Source organism: Rhincodon typus, chromosome 5 (assembly GCF_021869965.1).
Source record: "Rhincodon typus isolate 14 chromosome 5, sRhiTyp1.1, whole genome shotgun sequence".
NCBI classification, from domain to species: domain Eukaryota; kingdom Metazoa; phylum Chordata; class Chondrichthyes; order Orectolobiformes; family Rhincodontidae; genus Rhincodon; species Rhincodon typus.
In genome coordinates, this window is record NC_063336.1 from 29,851,319 (window position 1) to 29,867,390 (window position 16,072).

At 42.5% G+C, this 16,072-nt stretch overlaps 1 protein-coding gene across 5 annotated transcripts in view; it reads left to right on the forward strand.

The window, feature by feature from the left end:
* LOC109921721 (cytochrome b5 reductase 4) overlaps positions 1-15,087 on the forward strand; it is a 92,031-nt gene extending 76,944 nt beyond the window's left edge. For all 5 annotated transcript variants that reach the window (XM_048596968.1, XM_020521765.2, XM_048596969.1 and 2 more), the window contains exon 16: positions 14,437-15,087. In XM_048596968.1, the coding sequence (XP_048452925.1) occupies positions 14,437-14,491 (55 nt within the window). In that variant the 3' untranslated portion in view covers positions 14,492-15,087. The remainder of the gene's footprint in view (positions 1-14,436) is intronic.
* The last annotated feature ends 985 nt before the right edge of the window (positions 15,088-16,072 follow it).

Here is a 16,072-nt window from a genome sequence, read left to right on the forward strand (position 1 = left end):
TTCTTTGCTGTTGTCTCTGTTGCCCTCTTTGCAGACTGTCTCATCCTGATCTCTGCATCCTATACATTTCTTTCATACCATGCTCCCATTTTGTAGTATCGCTTTCCTCTACCCCACCTTGGCCCATCTGCTACAAAAATCCTTATCTATGCCTTTGTCGTCTCCAGACTTGACTATTCCAATCAAAAAACAGAAATCACTGGAGAAACTCAGCAGGTCTGGCAGCCTCTGTGAAGCGAAAACAAAGTTAACGTTTTGAGTCCAGTGACCCTCTGTCAGCAGAGCCTTGAAGAAAGGTCACTGGACTCAAAACGTTCGCACATGCTGTCAGACCTGTTGAGTTTCTCCAGTGATTTCTGTTTTTTGATTGGAAACTGAACAGGTCTGACAGCATGTGCGAACGTTTTGAGTCCAGTGACCTTTCTTCAAGGCTCTGCTGACAGAGGGTCACTGGATTCAAAACGTTAACTTTGTTTTCGCTTCACAGAGGCTGCCAGACCTGCTGAGTTTCTCCAGGGATTCTGTTTTTGTTTGTTTCATATCTTCAGAATCCACAATTTTGTTTTTTTTTTACTATTCCAATTCTATTCGACAAGGCTCTCATCCAAATTTCAACTCATCCAAATCATTGTTGTCTATACCTATCCAGCAATACGTCCTGCTAGACTGTCATTCCTGTTTTTACAAATCTGCGTTGGCTGTCAGTCACTCAACATCTCCTTGATTTAACACAGCCTAATTTTTAGGAGTTACTGTCAAAGATTTTCAGTTTTGTTATCAGGTACGCCAAGACTGGAAAGGGATCATAATTTTTTTTCTATTAGATGTATTTTCTTATTTAAGTTTTAAAATTTGGCCTAGAACATGGCCACTGATTTTTTTTTTTATTTCAAAAAATACTTTATTCATAAAAAATGTATGTACATACATAGTCACTAAAGCAGTTCAGTTCTGTTGTGAAGAAAACAAACATTGGAGTTTGACTTTATCCAACTAACAAACCAAAGGCATTTCTTAATTGTGCAAAACTATACTTACATGTATTTGAGGCATTAGGAGGGTCCGATAACTGAATGGATCCCCATATAACTTTGGCAGAAAGACCGCAGACAATGATCTTTCCCCACTGTACCTTGGCAGCAGCTCCCCAAGCTTTAGTGCATCCCTCAGCACGTAATCTTGGACCTTGGAATGTGCCAATCTGCCACTGATTAAATGATGCAAGTTGACTACATGTCTGCAAAGTTCCAATTATCAATTGCCAGGACAGAACTCAGAAAGATCTACTCTCCTGAAATCTGTCACTTTCATTACATGGTAATTGAAGTCAAAACAATGTAAAAGAGCAGTAGACATTTGTCTCTCTCCTTGATTTGGTTAATAACAGGGTGTTATCAATACACATTATGCATGATGTGTAATTCTTGTTTATATTTAACAACAGTGTTTCGCAAAGGTATAAAACCTGGCCCATCAATTAAAGTGACTCATCATTCATGGGGTTATCCCATGAACAAAACTTCGGATCATTTAACAGAAGGTTTAATTTTACATTTTTTTTGAACCTCTGCTTTAGTCTGATTAAAAAATCTAGTCCACTGTTTAAGACCAAGACCCTCCAGCAGAAAACCAGACTCCAGGCTGAGTTCACCCTGCCTCAAGTCTGATATCTTCTCAAAACCACTTCAGTGGAAGATTCTTATTATTGTTCAAAAGTGGATCAAATCCATACAGCAACATAATCTTGCTGCACCTTCGTCAACTTCAAAAGGATTTCTGAAACGGCTGGCAAATGCACCCATTTGAACCCGTCCTAGACAAAAGAGCCCTCAGTGGGCACCAGCTTTCTAAACTCAGTTGAAAACCATGTGAATTAATACCCATATCCTTGTGGTGTTGTTCTTAATTTTACACTCTTGACTTCTTTTGATTCTTTCTTGCATGCATCTGTGTTTTATTAATTACACTTGAATTTAAATGCATGGATATGCTGTACTTATAAATGTGTTTGTTATGTTTTTTTTTATTCATTCACGGGATGAGGGTGTCACTGGCTAGGCAGCATTTATTGCCCATCCCTAATTGTCCACAGGGCAGTTAAGAGTCAACCATACTGCTGTGGGTCTGAAGTCACATGTAGGCCAGACCAGATAAGGATGGCAGTTTCCTTCCCTAAAGGATCACAATTAACATGATATTTGAGACTTTTATATCCTTATTCACTTGCTGCAATACCGTGATGACATTATGAGCATGCCTCTTAAAGACATACTGTCTTTGAGAAATAATACAAAATCTGCATTTTCTCAAAGATGAATTGTATCCCAACCAGAAATACATAGTTGCATATGGGCACACATTGTTTGTCCTGTTTGAATAATTAGTGAAATGACAAAGTTTACAAATTAACAGTAAAGTCTTCAATATAATGCTTCAGAATTTTGACAATTGGTCTTAGTTCAGTGATTGTATAGCCATCTCGACAGGTACAGATTATTCACTGTTATACTTGTTTGACATCTTTCTTTATTCATTAACGGGATCAGGGCATCACTGGCCAGGCAGAATTTATTGCCCATCCCTAATTGCCCAGAGGACAGTTAAGAATCAACCCCATTGCTATGAGTCGCATGTAGGTCAGACCAGGTAAGGATGGCAGTTTCCTTCTGTGAAGGACATTAATGAACCAGATGGGTTTTTCCCAACAATCGACAATGGATTGGCAGTCATCATTAGATTCTTAATGCTTAATATTGAATTCAAATTCCACCATCTGCCACTGTTGGATTCAAACCCAGGTCCCCAGAACATTACCTGGGTCTCTGGATTAACAGTCCAGCAATAATACCACTAGGCCATGGCCTCCCCTTCAAAATTTAAAAATTGGACTTCACCAATGGAGGGTTTTGGGAGAAAATACATAGCAGCCTAACTCAGAAGAGAAAAGAAGAAATAAGTTTTTAAAACTGTGTACAAACAAAGGAGGATAAAAATAACATAATACAATTTACCTTTGTCCCTGCCCAGACACATTTGTATTGTACAAAGATTGTATCTGAAGTAGTTCCTTTCATCGCCGTCAGCCTGTTACCATTCAAGATACCAGATGCAAGTTTAACCAGAAATTGTTGCCATTCATTAATACTTGATTAATTTAGTGAAATATTTATTAGAAAGTATGTGGACTTTATTACTTTGACCTTTCATTATTTCCTTTGCAAATTTTCACTTTCTTTTGTATTTGCATTTTTTCCTCATATCCTCATTTTACCTCTACCTCTGATTAGCTCCTAAATTGTAAGGTTCAAGTTCTGCTATCGGTAGTCCTTCCTGGAGTTGCAGTGTGCTGTTTAAAAACAGTTGATGGTCAGATATGGTAGTGTTGTAAATCAGACATCTCTCACCCTTTAGATGATGATGTTTTGAAGGTAGTGATTTAATAAAAGATGCATCTGTGGTTCTTGGATAATTTTAAAAAGGCGGATCAATATCTTAGATCTATACCATAATAGCACAAGTTAAATTATCTCATGAAAAATTGATCTAATTTTGTTTTTGTTATCTTGGCTTTGTTTGACTGATATCATGTATGTATAGATCTATAGCATCATATTATGGAGTGCATGGTTTTTTTCTGCAATAATATTATTTTTGTGATATTTTTTACTACACTTCCCCATCCGTGCTTCAGTTACAGCCCTTCACTTCTGAGTTTGAAAGTCGCAGGTTTATGTCATGAGTACATAATTTTGATTGGGGCCTTAATGCAGTGCTGAGGGAATGCTGTAATGTTGGAACTCTTTCAGATGAGACATTAAACTGAGGTCCCATCTATCCCCTTGGTAGTACATAAAAGATCACGTGATAATATTTGAAGGGATATGCTAACTTGCTCAATATTTATCTCTGAACTAACATTACTGAAAAATTATTTGGTGTTTTCTCTTATGTTTGTATGTTACACTTATTAAGAACAAACTGTTCAACAGACTCCTCTATGTTACAGCAAATGACCACACTTTTAAGAATTGCTAATTTGGACAATGAATGCATGAGATTTCTTTCCTTTCTCAGTTGTCAGTTCTTTTTCTTTTTTGCTCTTGCTGCGCATACATTTATAATGCATTAGATCGCTTTAAACGTTCACTCTAACCCACTTTCATGTTTTGGTTTAGCTGTCCTAATAATTTCCTTTACCTTCTTTGTTTTTATATTTAACTTCATCCATTATGTTATGCTTTTATCTGAGAAAGGCTGTAAGGAGAAGCCTGGGATCTATGGACCGATGAGTCTGACATCAGTAGTGCGTAAATTGTTGGAAGGGATTCTGAGAGGTAGGATTTACATGCATTTGGAAAGGCAAGGAGTTATTAGGGATAGTTGGCATGACTCTGTGCGAGGGAAATTGCGTCTTACCAACTTGATTAGGTTTTTTTGAAGATGTAATGAAAAAGATTGATGAGGGCAGAGGCAGATTGATGAACTTTAATAAAGCCTTTGGAAAAGTTCCACATGGTAGTCTAGTTAGTAAAGTTAGATCACATGGGATTCAGGACAAGCTTGCCAATTGGATACAAATTGGCTTGATGGTAGGAGACACAGGCTGGTGATGTAGGTTTATTTTTCAGATTGGAGACCTCTGACCAGCAGTGTTCCACAGGGATCGGTACTTGGCCCACTCTTGTTTGTCATTTATGTAAACAATTTGATTGAGAAAATAGGAGGCACAGTTATTAAGTTTGCCGATGACAGCAAAATTGGTGGCAAAGTTGGCAGGAAAGAAAGTTGTCTAAAATTACAAAAAGAACCTGATCAATTGAGCCAATGGACTGAGGAATGGCAGATGGAGTTTAATTTGGATAAATGCAAGGTACTGCATTTTGGTAAAACAAACAAGGGTGGGACTTATACAGTTAATCGTAGGGCCTTGAGTAATGTTGTCAAACAGAGAGATCTTGAGGGTCAGCTACATAGCTCATTGAAAGTTGTGTCCCATGTAGAAGACGTTTAGCATGCTTATCTTCATTGGTCAGAGCACTGAGTTTAGGAATTGGGGCGTCATGTTGAGATTGTACAGGACATTGACGAGGTCACTTTTGGAGTACTGTGTACATTTCTGGTCGCTCTGCTATTGGAAGGATATATTAAATTGGAGAGGGTTCAGAAAATATTCACCAGAATGGTGCCAGGACTAGAGGGTTTGAGTTATAAGGAGAGGCTAGATAGGTTGGGACTTCTTTCCCACCGGTTTATAAAATCATGAGAGGCATAGATCAGGTGAACAGCAAAGGTCTTTGCCCTAGGTGGAGAGCTCAAAACTAGGGGACATAATTTTTAAGGCGAGAGGTGAAAGATTTGAAAAGGGTGAGGGGTGGTTCATCTGTGGAATCAACTGCCAAAGAAAGTGGTGGATGCAGGTTAAGTTACAACATCGAATATACATTTGAAGAGGTAGATGAATAGGAAAGTTTTAGAGTGATATGCGCCAAATGCAGGCAAGTGGAACTAGTTTAGTTTGGGAAACTTGGTCAGTATGGACAAGTTGGACCAAAGGGTCTGTTTCCATGCTGTAGCACTGTGTTCTATTACCCAGACTTTATATTAGGTATCATATCAAAGATATGTCTGTACCGGCACTTTGAAGGATTCATCTAATAATTTATGCTTACCCATCATTCTACAAACTTTGTCTAAATATATTTTTAGTTCCCTTTCAAAAATTGCTATTGAATCTGCTTCCACCTGTCTTGTATTCGACATAGAAATTAGCTCAGTAAAACAAGTTCTAATCTCACCTTTTTCTAATTACCTTGAATCTGTTTTCATTGGTTACTGAGTAAACACTTCTCAAATTTACTGTCGCCAAAGCTTTCATAATTTTGAACATCTTTATTAAATTTTCCATTAACCTTCTCTTTTCTGGCCTTTACTAGCTTCTCCACATTATTGAAATTATCAGCCTTAGTAACATTCCAGGAAATCTCATCTCCAACTTCTCCAGCACCTTGACATCCTCCCCAACGCATGGTGCTGTAAAGCAATGATATTCCAGCAGAAGAGTGTACCAAAATAACTAGTCATTTGAATAGCAAATATGAAAAATGTTTGTTAGAAAAGTATGCAAAAAAAATCCAAACAGAAGGGCAGGTCTCTTACAGAAGTAAGGTGCTTTAATTACTAACACATTGCCTATTAGAAATGAATTAAGTGAATCTGTCCATCTGTGATAGTGTCAACAAGGATTCTCTGATCACTGCCATTTTGCTGTTTATGGGAATTGCATGTGCAAAGTTGCTACTTACTTTAATATTTCAGAAATGATTACACAATTTAAAATTCTTTCATGTGATTGGAGAATCGCTGGAAAGGCCAGCATTTGCTGCTCAACCAAAATTACCCTTCAGAAATTTGTGGTAAACTAACTTCTTAAATTGCTGCAGTCCATCTGGTCTAGCTAACACCTTAGAGTACAGTTGAGAAAGGAGTTGATTGATTGCTGTCACGTGTACCGAGATGCAGTGAAAAGTATTGTTTTGCATGGTATACAGGCAGATTGTACCCTATAAAGTTCATCAGGGTAGCAGAACAGAGTGCAGAATACAGTGTCAGAGTCGCAAAGAAGGTGCAGAGATAGAGAGATCAGATTAAAGTTTGAGAGGTCCATTGAAAAGTCTGATAACAGCGGGGGAGGAAGTTGTTCTTTATTTATACGTGTTCAAACATCTGCCTGATGGAAGAGAGTATAACTGGGGTGGGAAGGGTCTTTAATTGTGTTGTCTACTTTCCCGAGGCAATGGGAAGTATAGATGGAGTCAATGGATTGAAGGCATGTTTACGTGATGGACTGGGCTGTGTTCATGACTCTCTGTAGTTTCTTGCAGTCTTGGGAAGAGCAGTTGCCATACCATACTGTGATGCATCCAGTTAGGATGCTTTCTATGGTGCATCCATAAAAATTTGTAAGAGTGTCTGTGGACATGGCCAAATTTCCTGAGCGTCCTGAGGAAGTAGAGATGCTGTGCTTTCTTGACCGTCGAGTTGATGTGAGTGACCCAGGACTGATTTTTAGTGATCATCACTCCCAGGAACTTGACGCTGTTGACTACCTTCACCTCAGCGCCATTGATGCAGACAGGGGCGTGCCCTCCACTCCACTTCCTGAAGTCAATGACCAGCTCCTCCATTTTGCAGATGTTGATGGAGAGATTGTTGTGCTTGCACCATGCTGCTAAGCACTCAATCTGTTTCCTGTAATTCTGCCTCATTGTTGTTTGAGATCCAACCTACAATAGTGATGTCATCAGCAAACTTGCAAATGGAGTTGGGACAGAATTGGCCGCACAGTCATGAGTGTATAATCATAGAATCCCTACAGTGTGGGGTCAGGCCCTTCGACCCAACAAGTCCACACCGACACTCAGTGCATCCCACCCAGACCCATCCCCCTATAACCCACCTAATCAATCTACACATCCCTGAACACTACGATCAATTTAGCATGGCCAATCCACCTAACCTGCACATCTTTGGATTGTGGGAGGAAACCGGAGCACCCGGAGGAAACCCACGCAGACACGAGGAGAAAGTGCAAACTCCACATAGACAGTTGCCCAAGGATGGAATCGAACCGGGTCTCTGGTGCTGCGAGGCAGCAGTGCTAACCACTGATCCACCGTGCCGGTGTATAATAGGGGACACAGTGTTAAAGATTGTGGTGGAGGAATTGTTGTCGCCTGTTCTTAAGTCTGTTGGTCAGGAAGTTGAAGATCCAGTTACAGAGTGGGGAGTGAGGACCTAGTTCTTAACTTAGAGCTGAGTTTGCTTGGAATTATGGTGTTGAAGGCAGAATTGTAGACAATAAGCAGGAACCTAACTTAGGTATCCTTGTTATCCAGGGATGAGTGTGAGGCCTGGGACTCCAGCTAGGCCAGTTGCTTTCCTTGGCTTCACTCTCAAGAAGGCCAATCTAACATCTGCAGCAGTGGGTACAGGTGCATCCGTGTTGGCTAGGTGACATCATTTCACTGACCTTCTGTTCAAAGCAAGCATAGATTGCATTGAGCTCGTTGGCTAGGGATGTACTGTTGCCTACAATTCTCTTCGACTTCGCTTTGTATTCCATTATGGTCATGTAAGCCCTGCCACAAACAACAGTTTGGTATTGCCTCTTGGTGTCTCTGATGGCCTTACAAAGGTCGTACCCGGATTTTCTGAATAGGTCAGGGTTGTCCAATCTTTACGCCTCCAGACTTGGACCTCAGTGGGATGTGGATCTCCCAGTTCATCCATGGTTTCCAGTTGGGGAATGTTCTGATTAACCTCTTCAGCATGTTGTCTTCTAAACATTTACTAATGAAGTCTGTGACGTTAGTGGCATACTCATTTAGGTTGGCCGCGGAGTTTTTGAAAAAATGGCCCAGTCCACCAACACTAAGCAGTCCCATAGAAGCCCTTCTGTTGCCTCAGACCAATACTGCACTACTTTCTGTACTGGGTCCTCATGCTCCAATTTCTGCTTGTAAGCAGGAGAAGGAGCACAGCATTGTGATCTGATTTTCCAAAATACAGACAAGGGAGAGGGCGCTAGGCGTCTTTGATGGTTGTATAGCAATGGTCAAGGATGTTTGGACCTCTGGTGGGACAGGAGATGTGTTGATGGTATTTTAGGAGCACGCTCTTGAGGTTGGCCTCGTTGAAGTTGCTGGCTACTGGGTATTCTGTCTCAAGACTGTTTGTAATGTTGCATACTTAGTCAAGTATACTCTTCACTTCTGCGCAGGTTGAGATGAAGACTGCTGTCAGGTGAACACGTGGCAGGTCGTAGGGACATATAAGATATTTTAGGTCTAGGGACAGTAACTTGTCAGGGTTGCCATGTCTGAGCACCAGGAGATGTGGATCAGGAGGCAGACCTTACCACCCCTTGCCTTGCCTGAGGTCGCTGAGTGATCCATTCAGTGAACTGAGAAACCCTCAGGTTGTAAGGCATAGTCCAGTGTAGCAGGAGTGAGCCAGGTCTCTGTAAAACAGAGCACACAGCAGTCTCTCAGTTCCTTTTGGAAGGTGAGTCCAGCCTTAACTCCATCCGTTTTGCTTTCAATGGCTTAGACATTTGCCAGGTGTATGCTGCGGAAGGGGGACATGAAAGCCCAAAGTTTCAGTCTCACCTGAAGTCCAGCATGTCTCCCATATTTCCTGGATAAGTGGCTGCTCCTAGTTGATCCTGGGCATCTGTGAGGCAAGTCTGCTACTCCAGGAGGAGTGTGCGTGCTCCTGATGGGGTCCTGGACATCAGTCGTGCCCTTGAGTGTTCTGGGGGCTCTTGCAGCCGGGCCTCCGATGTCTGGTCACTGTGGGGTCACGTCTTGTTTTTGTGCTGATCAGGCCACAGTTCCAGGTTTCCACGAGGCCAGGGAGGTCGGGTGGCAAGAGGCTGGAAGGCCTCTGGGCTTGCAGTTCCAGTGTCAGCAAAGTAAGAAAGTGTGTCCGATGGGGTCCTGGGCACTAGTCTCATTAATGAGCATTCCAGAGAAGGTCTTGCAGTTGGTCTGGTTGGTGTCATCATAGGGTCAGGTCTTGTTCCCGCGCTGGTCAGACCTCAATTCCAGGTTTCCACCAGAAGGTCGAAATTGCAGGAAGTCAGTAAGCTCTTAATTCCCCTGGGCTTGCAGTTCAACCTTCGTCGATAGTCGAGCCTCGTTGGTCGTAGAGTCTTTAAACCTGAAAGTAGATTCAAAACAACATTGTCAGCAATTCTGATAGACTTAGAATTGAGGTTTAGCAGAGCAGAACAATTAGAAGATATGTAAGAATAAGATCTGCTGCAGACAGCTCGCAAAATGTCACCACGTGCAGGCGCCATCCGTTTAAAAAAAAAAGTGGGGTCAGGGATTTTGACCCAGCAGCAGTGAAAGAATGGTGCTGTATTTCAAATCAGTATATTGCACGGCTTGGAAGGGAACTTGCAGATGGTGGTGTTCCTGTTTCTTTGCCTTTGCTTCCCTTGTCCCTCTTGGTGGTAGGGGTTGTGGATTAGGGAAGTGATATCATAGAAACATTGAGTTACTGCAGCATTCCTTGTATATGATGTACTAACTGCTGCTGCTAATCTTTGATGGTAGAGGGAGTGATTCTTTTAAGTTGTCAGATGGAATGCTGATCAATCAGAATGTGTCAAGCTTGACAGTTGTTCTAACCACTCCAATATGTGCAAACGTAGTTATTGCTTGGAAGTGTTGAGTAGAGTTTAGGGAGTAGGGAAGTGAGTAATGCAGAATTCCCAGCCTCTGACCGGTTCTTGTAGCCACAGTATCTATATGGCTACTCCAGTTCAGTTTCTGGTCAATGATAACCTCCAGGACCAGTATGAGAGAATTAGGTTCTGATTTGAGGACCTCTGGCACCAATACTGGGGAAAGTGTGATCTCTACCATCAGGACAGTCTATGTCTGAACTGTGTTGGGGCCCATATTCTTGGGACTCATATAATTGGTGAAGTAGAGAGGATTTTATGCTAACTAGTGGGAGCAAGGAATCAAATTTGGCAAGATGTGGTAAATTAAAGAGTAGTGACAAGCAGTATTCCTGTTAATTCTTTTTTTTTCCCTTCTGCATGGACTTCTGAGGTCTGTGCACAATAGCAACTTCCAGAATCCGAGGTCAGTCCTATGATTAGCAGTTCAGAGAAGGTGTACCAAACTAATACCTGGAAATGGGCAGTTTCTCTTGTGAGGAAAGTTTGGACAGACTAGGTTTGTGTCTGCTGGAGTTTGGAAGAGTAAGAGCTGATCTGATTGAAGTATATAAAATCCTAAGTTATCTTGGCAGGATAGATGAGGATGTTTCCTCATTGAAGAATCTGAAAAGTGGTCACTGTTTAAAAATAAGGGGTTGCCCATTTAAAACAAAGATAAGGTAATTTTCTTTCTCATAATGCATCACAAGTCTTTGGAGTTCTCTCTCTTACTGAAAAGATGGTGGAAGCATAGTCCTTAGCTGTTTTTTTAAGAGTAGAAATGGTTACATCCTTGACAATCAAGGGGGTGACAGGTTATCAAGGATAAATGGAAATGTGGAATTGTAGTTACACTTCAGTCTGCCATGATTTTGTTGAATGGCAGTGCAGCATCGGGGGGGTCAAATGGATTCTTCTGCTCCTTGTTCAAAGGTTCATATGTATATCTAAAACAGAGCCTGCAGCCTCATTCAGATCCTGGTCAGATTAGCTACTGTTCACATCTCTCCAAGGTCACATAAGCAGTGTTTCTCAGCGATAGCAAGAACTGCTGATGCTGGAGTCAGAGTGAACACAGTGTGGAGCTGGAGAAACACAGCAGGCCAGGCAGCATTGCAGGAACAGGAAAGTCGACGTTTCATCTCGGGACCCTTCTTGAGAAATGGGAAGGGGCAACGGAGCTGGGAAATAAATAGGAGGATGGATAGAGCTGGAGAAAGGTAGGTGAGATGGTGATAGGTGGATGCAGGTAGGGGCTCGTAGGGATTGGTCATTGGGCGGATAGGTGGGGAAGAAGATGGACAGGTTGTGTCAGGTCAAGGAAGCGGGAATGAGAGGGAGGGTTGGACGTGGGATGAGGCCGGGGGCAGGGAGATTTTAAAGCTTGTGAATTCCATGTTTAGGCCATCGGGCTGTAGGCTCCCGAGGTGGAATATGAGGTGTTGCTCCTCCAGTCTGCATGTGGCGTCGCTCCTCCAGTTTGCATGTGGTGTCATTGTGACACTGGAGGACGCCCAGGATGGACATGTCACCCAGGGAGTGGGAGGGGAAGTTGAAATGGTCAGCGACTGGAAGGTGTTGTTGAGAATAGCATACAGAGTGTAGATACTCCATGAATTGGTCACCGAGTCTGCACTTGGTCTCACCGATGTAGAGGAGGCCATGTCGGGAGCAACGGATACAGTTGGCCAGGTTGGAGGATGTACAGGTGAACCCGTCAGATTTGGAAAGTTTGAAGGTGAGAGGGGAGATGTAGGGGCAGGTGTAGCACCTCCTGCCATTGCAGGGAAAGGGGGCGGGGCTGGTGGGGTTAGTGGGAAGTGTGGAGCAGACGAGGGAGTTCCGGAGTGAACGGTCCCTACGAAAGGCAGAAAGGGTTGGTGAGAGAAATATCTCTTTGGTGGTGAGGTCGGATTGTAGGCGGCAGAAGTAGCAGAGGATGATACGCTGGATGCAGAGGTTGGTGGGGTGATATGTGAGGACTAGGTGACTCTGTCATTATTTTTGTTGGGGGAGGGGGTTTGAGGGCAGAAGTACGGGAAATTCAAGATATGCGGTTGAGAGCATTTTTTAAATCACCGGAGGGGAGGGATGTTGTAGTGCTTGAAAAAGGAGGCCATCTGGGATGTCCAGGAGTGGAACGCTCCATCTTGGGAGCAGATATGGCAAGGTGGAGGAATTGGGAGTAAGGGATCACATTCTTGCAGGAGGATGGGTAAGGGGAGATGTAGTCCAGGTAGCAGTGGGAATCGGTGGGTTTGAAATAATGTCGGTGTTGAGATGGTTACCAGAGATAGAGACGGACAGGTCCAGGAAGGGGAGGGAGGTAACGGAGATGGTCCAAGTGAATTTGAGGTTGGGGTGGAAGGTGTTAGTAAAGTTGATGAACTGTTCAAGCTCCTCATGGGAACAGGAGGCAGTGCTGATACTGTCATCAATACAGTGGAGGAAGAGGTGAGGGATGGTGCCGGTGTAACAGATGCAGAGGGACTGTTCCACATATCCTACAAAGAGACAGGCATAACTCGGACCCATATGGGTGCCAATAGCCACCCCCTTAGTTTGTAGGAAGTGGAGGAGTTAAGGAAGAAGTTGTTCAAGGTGGGACAAGTTCCGTTAGGCGGATGAGGGTGTTGGTGGATGGGGACCGGTTGGGCCTGTGGGAGAGGAAGAAGCAGATAGCATTTAGGCCATCCACATGGGGGACACAAATGTATAGGGACTGGATGTCCATGGTGAAGATGAAGTTTTAGGGGCCAGGGAATTGGAAGTCTTGAAAGAGGTGGAGGGCATGGGTAGTGTCCTGAACATAGGTGGGGAGTTCCTGGACCGGGTGAAAATGACAGAGTCAAGGTAAATGGAGATGAGTTCAGTGGGGCAGGAGCGGGCAGAGACAGTGGGTCGACTGGGGAAGTCAGGTTTTTGGATTTTGGGAAGGAGGTTGAAAAGAGCAGTGCGACATTGGGGAATAATGGGGTTGGAGGCTGTGGGTGAGAGGTCTCCTGAGGTGATGAAGTTATGAATAGTCTGAGAGATGATTATTTGGTGATCAAGGGTGGTGTCATAATAGAGGGGCGGTAGGAGGTGGTGTGGGAGAGTTGGCGCCTGGCCTCCACGATGTTGAGGTCAGTGCGCCATGCCACTACCACACCCTTCCCCCCCACCCCCCTTATCTGCGGGTTTGACGGTGAGGTTAGGATTGGAGCGGAGGGTTGCACATTCCGATGGGGAGAGGTCGGAGTGAGTGAGAGGGGTGGAGAGATCAAGGCGATCGATGTCATGACAACAGTTGGAGATAAAGGGGTTGAGGGATGGTAGGAGGCTGTGGGTTAGTGTCCAGGAGGATGGAGTTTGTTGGAGGCAGGAGAAAGGATCGGTAGACGTGTATGGAATTCGTTGACGTGTGGGCACAGGGGAATGAATGTGAGGCCTTTGCTGAGGACTGACCATTCATCCTCGGTGAGAGGGACGTCTGGGTAGGGAGGGGTATGGTGAATACCCAGCAGGGCTGGAGCTGGGAGTAGGGATAAAGACTGTCTGAGGAGTGGGTGTGTTTGGTGGAAGCAGAAGTGACGTCGACAGCATCAGTGGGAGCAGCCGAGGCAACCGCACGGTTAATGGCACCAGATAAATTAAGAATGAGGTTGAGGGTAGCGTTAGAAACAAGCGGTGGAGGAGGCCTGTGTTTGGAGGTCAGCACGAGTGTTTCTCATTTTGTTTAAAACGCTTTATTCCTGTCCTAAATAATTTATACCTTATCTTCTTTGTAATGGAATATTATATCCATACTTAAGCCTTTTCAATTTTATCAGTGGTTTACCTCTATGTCTGGTGTTAGACACAAGAAGATTTTCAGAGAGAATGAGTTGCTTGGAATTCTTATTCCTTTTAAACTCAGAAATGATAAATATGGCATCTGTCAAATTCTAATAACATCAATAACCTGGTCTCTTCTGTTTGTACTCTGTTAGTTATTCAATATTATTATGGGGAACATCATAATAGAGATATAATACATAGTGTTGTCCAGAGATAGAGACCTCAATGCTAAACCAATGTTTTATGAATAGAGCAGTGTTCCATTCTCCCAATGCTTTCAACAGAGATGCTAGAGAGCTATTGCCAGCTTGTGATATTTTGATTATTCCAAGTACTAGAATATTCACAACATTAATTGTTACTACGTTTTATTTCCCCTACAGTTTCTGCAAACAGTTAGGATTTAAAAATGAAGAAATTCATGCTTTCAATGGTTAACATCCAGGAATATCAGCAACAATTTTGCACTGGTAAAAAGTCATTTTTGATACAAATAAAAACCTGCTGAGCAGGTTCTGTTAAAAATTATTAAAATATTGTTGGCACACTGCGCTATGCATATCTCCTGCCTTAGTATTGGTTTGTGTGCTGTATTTGATATAATTATTGTAAATGCATTAACTTTTTTTTTTAAAAAGGACTTGCACATATAATTTATACCCATGAGGATGATGTTCGATACTCTTGAAAGGCTTACATTTTTGCCCTGTATTATGTTAAATGTGCAAGTAGGTTTTTACCAATTGTACCACCAGTAACTAAAGACTAGTAGGATGCAATATGATGCAGTATTCTGTGGCCTAAGACAGATTTCTACTGTATTTTGGGAAAGGAAAACTACTGACAAGTGGGTTATATTTTATGGAAGATTTATATCAGAATGTTCCCAACTGAGCCTGGACTGTGCACTGATATCCAAATCTTGTACTGCGGGCTATATAAAGTATCTCTCAAATGAACTATTCAAATGTCATTTCTTGAAAGATTATAATCTGAAAACTTAAAGTACAATAAAATATTTATGCAAACCTGAACAGAGTTGCACATTTTTTTCCAACGGTGTCACAGTGTAGGAATGTCAGCCTTGTTGCAGTGAATCCTATAGCTATGTTTGAAACGTTGGGCCAGTTGTATAAAAACATCTTGTAATAGAATGGCTTAACATGGTTTGACATTTCCAAGGCTGAAGAATTAAGATTTTAATTTTGACTCTACCCACAAAGTGAACATCATGATTTGAGGGTGGAAAAAATTATTTTTTCAGAACAAAAGATAAAATTTCATTGAAGGAAATCACAAGGTTGGCAACTAAATTCTTAGGCCAATTGGATGAAAAATGACAAAACTAATGATATTTTAAAAAAACCGTAACTTAAATACGGAATAGGGTTGCCAGGTTTTACTTGTTCAGCTCAGCTGTGGGCATACAAAGTTGGCAATATTAATTGATCCCTTGGACTGGATTATTTCTTTTTAATTCAGACACATCCTAATATGCGCCATAACAAAAGCAAAGTATGGCAGATTTTGGGAAATCTGAAATAAAACCAAAATGCTGAAAAATCAGAGAGAAAAATTAGTTGATCGGGAGAAATTTTGTTTGGGCCTGGGAGTCCAAAGTCAGGTAAATATCTACATCCTGACCCTCTGTCAGTGATATGAAATACCTGACAAGATTTCTATTGGGATGGCTAACTTTTGGCCAGGGAGTGCGCTCACTGTCCAATTGAATATAGTAAGCAGGCCCTCAAGGCTGGAGGGCCAGTGGAGACCCTCTAGCAATGACAAGCCAAACAGTCCAAGTCGGGAATTGCTGATTGAATCATGCAAAAAGGAGGGTTCCTTTAGATGAAGTAACTCTCTGAGGAGAGGGTAATATATTGTCTTTAATTAAGGCAGCTACAACTGCGAGATCCTCATTATGGAGGGGCAACCCCACAGAGGCTGCAGCTATGGTTTGATGGCTATGAGAAATGTGAGAGGTGGTGATGTTCCCAGGTGGATTGGAGCATTTGCGTG